The sequence below is a fragment of the Zea mays genome, chromosome 5, assembly GCF_902167145.1.
Source record: "Zea mays cultivar B73 chromosome 5, Zm-B73-REFERENCE-NAM-5.0, whole genome shotgun sequence".
Lineage (NCBI taxonomy): Eukaryota > Viridiplantae > Streptophyta > Magnoliopsida > Poales > Poaceae > Zea > Zea mays.
The window spans coordinates 10,153,332-10,159,331 of record NC_050100.1 but is presented as its reverse complement, the minus strand read 5'-3'; the positions used below and the strand labels follow the sequence as shown (position 1 = coordinate 10,159,331).

Below are 6,000 nucleotides of genomic sequence, written 5' to 3'. Positions count from 1 at the left end.
TTGGGTTTTTTTGGCAGGTGGAATGGAATACTGTCGAGGGTGAGCGTGAGCCGGGCGCTGCATCCACCTTACTCCCTCCAGCTCTCAGCTCTCCCTTCGCCGCCGCCGGGTACTCGGCGCTCCATCCAGGCACTCCAGCCACCCCCACCCCTTCCTCCGCCGCCGGGTACTCGGCGCTCCATCCAGGCGTCCCCGCCCCGCGGCCGCCTGCTACTCGTTCGGGCGCTCCATCCAGCGTTCTCCCTCCAGCTCCAGTCTCCGGCGCGATGAAGGTAAGCGACGTCTGCAACTCTTCGTCTATGTTGGATTCCCCCTTGTGCATCCTCCTGGGGTTCCTGCCGCTCAGAACTTGCGGTTCGGATGCTGTTGGTCCTCCTGCCCGCGGGCGCAAGGTGTTCGACGTAATGCATGACCGGGTGCTTCCGTGCAGATCGCGGTGGAGGGGTGCATGCATGGGGAGCTGGACATAGTCTATGACACGCTGCGAAGGCTCGAGGAGGCCGAGGGCGTCAAGATTGACCTCCTCCTCTGCTGCGGCGATTTCCAGGTAGGCTCCGCACCCCCTCCGGATTGTTGAGCTGTTCTGAAGAGTTCCGTTTGAATTAAGGTTGTTCGCACGGTTGAGAGATGTGAGAAGCATCAGCCATATTTGTAATAGTTCTCTATTAAATGTAATATATCTCACTTCGGACATTGCATTATTCTTCCAGGCTGTTAGGAATGAGAACGATTTACAGTGTGTTAGCGTTCCACAAAAGTATCGTACCATGAACACATTTTGGAAGTACTACTCAGGAGAAGCAGTTGCTCCGTACCCAACCATCTTTATTGGTGGAAACCACGAAGCATCCAATTATCTGTGGGAATTGTGAGTGTTTGCAATTTCTATAATTTGTGGTTTCCCCTTTCCCCTAGATTGTTAACATATCCTCAAGTTCATGTTTGTTTACAAATAACTAGAATCTGTGGCCATGAAATTTTGGAAACTGAATTTTGTACTAGGGACCTTTTTGTAGCAGAAGTGTGTAACTAAGGGCCTGTTTCCCTCTGCTAGAAGCTAACTGCTGTGTGAATTATGATGTTTAGTTGCCACCTCTGTAGTCCATTAGTTCAGGTTTCCATGGTGTAGTCAAATATGGAGCACATAAAAAAAAGGCATGTGAACGAATAGATCCCACTCTTGAATGAAGTTGTTTCAAGATTCAGACTTTCTTGTAACTTACGTCCCAGTTCAAAGTATTAGCAAGAAGATTAACAATGTACTTTGAGCAACCTTTCGGTGCTTTATCTATAGTTGATGTTTTTTTTTTTGCTCATTGGAAAATGTAATGACTATTTATCAGGTACTATGGAGGATGGGCAGCACCTAACATATACTTTTTGGGGTTTGCTGGTGTTGTTAAGTTTGGAAACATACGAATTGGTGGATTGTCAGGAATACATAACAAACACCATTATCATTTAGGCAAGTCTATTTTTGTTTTACATGTGATACTTGGATTTGTTATTTTAACCTTGGTTGCATCTAGAGGGTACTATCATATAAGGGCAGAAGACTAATGAAAAATGACCCAACTGTATTTTTTGTGCATTGAGTAACCCAAACTTATCGCTCCTTACACAGGACACTATGAGAGGCCTCCATACAATAAAGATACTATACGGTCTGTGTACCATGTAAGGCATTATGATGTTCTCAAGCTCATGCATTTGAAGGAGCCGCTAGATGTATTCTTGTCACATGATTGGCCTCTGGGCATTACCGAGTATGGAAACTGGCAGAAGCTCATTAGTGTGAAGAAGAACTTTGAAGATGAGGTGATGTACACACTCATGAGATTGGCTTATTTTAAAGCTTAATGCCATGATGTCATTGCTTCCCCTATACCATATACTTCATCAAAATTTATCGTGACATTCAATTTTAATGTGCTAGAACACTGCATGATTCATTTGGAGACTTAACCAAAGAAGTGACATTAACAACTGGTGTCAGTGTGTCACAGTTTCCACAGATAACAATCTTTTAAATATCACAAGATCAGAACCCCTATTAGTTTTAGAACATGTATTGCTCCTTCCATTTTACAAAGAATAAATCTTGCTAAGACTTAGGTGAAACCTGGCCTGTTGTTTTCTTCAGACTCTTGGATCTTAACTTCCTTGGCTAGGGGTTCCCTTTAGATTCTCGAGTCTTGATTTTCTTACTAGGGCCGACTATCTAATCTGTTCCTCCCTCCTGTAAATGCCCTTGTCCTTGCAGTGCTTCCAAATTGTGCACCACCTTTGGATCCAACTTTGTTGTCTGTTTTTATTTTGTACCTAGAAAAATATCCTTGTACATGATGACCACTGTGCAGATCTGTAGGCTGTAGCCTGTAGGGTTACTGTCGTTAGGTTTCCTTGTTTTAGTTTGGCACATGCACGTGTTTGACAGTTTGAGTGAATTTACTTTCTTACCACGAACATCTTTTATTCTTCTGTAACTCTTATTCATATATCTTCTGGAATGCAAATGTTATATTATCATCAATCCTTATTTATTTTTTCTAGGTTAACAATAGAACACTAGGCAGCAAACCTGCAGCTGAATTACTGAACAAGCTAAAACCACCATACTGGTTTTCGGCGCACCTTCACTGTAAGTTTCCTGCTGTTATCCAGCATGGCAAGAATGGACCTACAACGAAGTTTCTTGCACTTGATAAGTGCATTCCTGGGCGCAATTTTTTGCAGGTACTCTCATTTCTTTCAGGATACTTTCCATCAATATTAATAAAAGTTTTTAGTACATGTTTGTTTTTGAAGTTATCCATTCCATTTTAGGTTATAGACATTCCATCCAATCCAGGACCATATGAAATCCAGTATGATGAAGAATGGCTTGCAATAACACGAAAATTCAACAGTGTTTTCCCTTTAGCACGGACACAGTTTACTATGCGGTCGGTGCATATAATATCTTTATTTGTTAGCAGTTGAGCACATAGTTCATGCTTTGAAAAAATTGTAGCCATTGCTAAATATGGAGATATTCAACTTTTTTTACTTAAAAGGGATGAGCAGCTCGACACTCAAGAAGACCGGCAATGGGTCAGGAGCAAGTTGAATACTAGAGGAGCTAAGCCTTTTGATTTTGTTCAGACTGCACCATCTTTCAATCCTTCCAGTACAACATCTAAACAGTCCATAACAGGTAAGTTTGAATATTCACTTGTGACTCAATCAGCTACTTATAGCTTTTATTAGGCTATATATTGTTCAGTCCTTTAAGTTCGGTGTTACACATTGCACATTTGCTTTGAACCAATGGCTTTCTATCAATAAGCAAAACTAGGAAAAAATAGTTGTGATTCTGACAATTTTGTAAGACCATACTTGGGATAAAGATTGAATCTATTCTCTTCTCTTACAAAAGTTATAACATAACATTTTCACATTTCTTCCCTGTTATACAGTTTGCTGCAGGAATCCACAAACTGAGTCTTTTCTTCAGCTTCTGGAACTCCCATATCTGCTGGACTCATCTAAATCTGAGAGTATGTTTCTTGTGATTGGTTAATATCATTTCTGCTTATATTTATGCATTTCATTTCGTATATATGTATAGAGGAGAACTACTGAACTAGCAAAAGTTTGGTTGGTCTCATTGATTCCTCTGTAGACAATTTATACTGTCACTTGTGTTCCTAGAATTTTTATAATTTATGGTTTCTCAACTTTTGATCTACAGTGTTTGGTAGAAATGAGTCAACTTCTCAGACAGGAAACACACTTGATAATGAAGATATAGAGCTACCAGATGAAGATGAGGATGCTTTAGAAGATGACGAGTGAAGGACAGCACTTTTAGACAAGTACCATTGCACCTATCATGTTGGTTGCAGGGTTTGCGATAGATTTCATTGTCTTTTGTAGATTGCAATCTATATATCTAGACGAGGAACTAACATGTACTAGATTGTATTGTCATAGCTGCTTTTTTGTTGGAGGACGTTTGTGGATCTAGAGGGTGATCTGTTGATCACAATGCCAACTCTTTGGTGTTTAGTTCATACAGTTTTTTGAACTAACTACAATTAATCAGTAGACTAGATGCATCCGGTGGAAAGTGTTAACAAAAATATCATCTACTAGCAAGGTAGAGATCAGCTATATATATAAAACATATATTTGAAATCTGTGTGGGTAACTACTAGCCCGAGTTAGTTCCTTTTTTAAGCTGAAAATACAGCAGGGGAGACTCCCCAGTCTCCACTGTAAGTTTTATTAAATAAAAGGAAACAAGAACAACACTGTATGGAGGGGCTTCAAAGGAGCAGCAAAAGATCAGAGAAGCCACCAAGGTGGGCTGCAGGACTAATCTAGGGAAGCTATACAAGAAAGAAAACATGACACTTTCTCACTAAATCCATTTCTTCACAGAAGGAGCCTTTTCCCAGATCCAAAGGACATGTGATCTCTGTCAAAAACAAACTTATTTCTTTGCTTTCAAATTTGCCAAGCAGCAATGATGAAAGTCCCTATAAAGAAGTACTGTTGTTGAAGCTTAGCGTGCTGCGTGCTGCATCATTTGGAAGAAATCTTTTGTGAAGTCCCAACTTATTCTAGATATTGCCAACATGCTTGTCTAACTAGTCACTTTTCGTTTCTTTTCGTTTTACTTTCTAGAGAAATTTTATGCATGAATATGAAGACCACAACATTTCTATCAACTTTACGTTTTCATTATCTTAGTTTGTATCTAGCAGCTTATCTATCTTATCTTATATTTCAAGCTTAACTTCGTGAACAGTGTACTATATAGTACAAAACAGTGTTTTATACGAACATACGCACGATCGGCTGGAGACAGGCTTAATAGATCAGGGGTGGACCTCAAAAAAGAAGTAGCAATTCTAAAAAAAGAAGGGAGTGAACATAACACAGTATTGGACCAACTAACAATTTGCCCACCCAACATTGTGATTTAGACTCTTTCTTTAACCTTTGGGATGTCCAGCGAGCTTCAATTATTCAGAACTCCATCAAATGGCATAAAAAATCATGGAGGTGCTAAGGGCTTGTTCGGTTATTTTCAATCCATATGGATTGGAGGGGATTGATACGGATTGAGAGGAATTTTGACTTGCTAAGGATTGAAACCCCCTCAATCCCCCTCAATCCATATGGATTGGGGTAGAACCGAACAAGCCCTAAAGTGGATCAATTGGTTCTGAGGTGGTAGGGGGCTGGAGCCCCCTGCCGGCTGCCCCCGCGTTTAATCTGTCCTTGTAGCACATCATGATTCATGCTTGTGTTATAATGAGATGGTAGTTTCAACGTTCTTCCCAAATCTGTGGTTAAAGCTGAAACCAGGCCGCAGAAGTTACCTAGCATATGCCTCCATCAAACATGTTGATGCAGCAGATCACAAGATATACAATCACTGACCGCATGTTGGTTGCCCACGTCATCTCACCTTGGACCACTCACCACTGGTACGTTGACTTTCTCTAAACTTATGTTTGGTTGTCTGCATATAGAAGATACAGACTGTATAATTGGATGCAAAACAAACCATTTTAAATCCATTTATCTGCATCCGCTCGTGCATCTATAGTGGGCGTATCCAGCTGGCCAGCTTCACGCGAGGCTGAATGGGCACACACAACAAACCAATGAGAGCATGAGTCTCTGCCCACGTCTTATATACTGAAACTAAAGATGTCCTTTTCAGAACATCCTAAATCCCAAACCTTAAACCATAAACCCTAAAACCCTAAACCCTAAAACAAAATTATAGGAAATTGCTTGGTATTTTATATCAATCAGCTCATTTCGCATAAAAAGCACAGGAAATATTAAGGTCCCATTTGGATGCTTGGAATTGAATTTTATTTTAATAGTCTTAATTTAGACATAGATCAGTTAAGCTAATATGGTTCTATATAGAATTTATTTGCATACTACATCTAGTGTAGTGGTTAAGGGTTCTAAGTAGCACCTCTAGATCCCAGT

The 6,000-nt window shown here is 40.4% G+C and overlaps 1 protein-coding gene across 2 annotated transcripts; it reads left to right on the top strand.

The window, feature by feature from the left end:
- On the top strand, positions 1-4,153 carry LOC100285583 (uncharacterized). Of its 2 annotated transcripts, NM_001158474.2 has the most exons (10): positions 1-272; positions 431-547; positions 711-868; positions 1,344-1,465; positions 1,625-1,818; positions 2,554-2,736; positions 2,827-2,945; positions 3,057-3,196; positions 3,459-3,539; positions 3,734-4,153. In NM_001158474.2, exons 1-10 carry the CDS (start codon positions 267-269, stop codon positions 3,835-3,837), a joined length of 1,224 nt encoding a protein of 407 aa, NP_001151946.1. In that variant the 5' UTR covers positions 1-266; the 3' UTR covers positions 3,838-4,153. The 2 variants fall into 2 exon arrangements, 1 of the variants encoding a protein (NP_001151946.1); NR_182181.1 differs by lacking the exon at positions 2,827-2,945.
- The last annotated feature ends 1,847 nt before the right edge of the window (positions 4,154-6,000 follow it).

Coding starts and splice junctions, on each gene's coding strand:
- LOC100285583 (NM_001158474.2), top strand. Junction 869..1,343: donor TCCAATTATCTGTGGGAATT/GTGAGTGTTTGC, acceptor ACTATTTATCAG/GTACTATGGAGGATGGGCAG. Junction 2,737..2,826: donor CTGGGCGCAATTTTTTGCAG/GTACTCTCATTT, acceptor ATTCCATTTTAG/GTTATAGACATTCCATCCAA.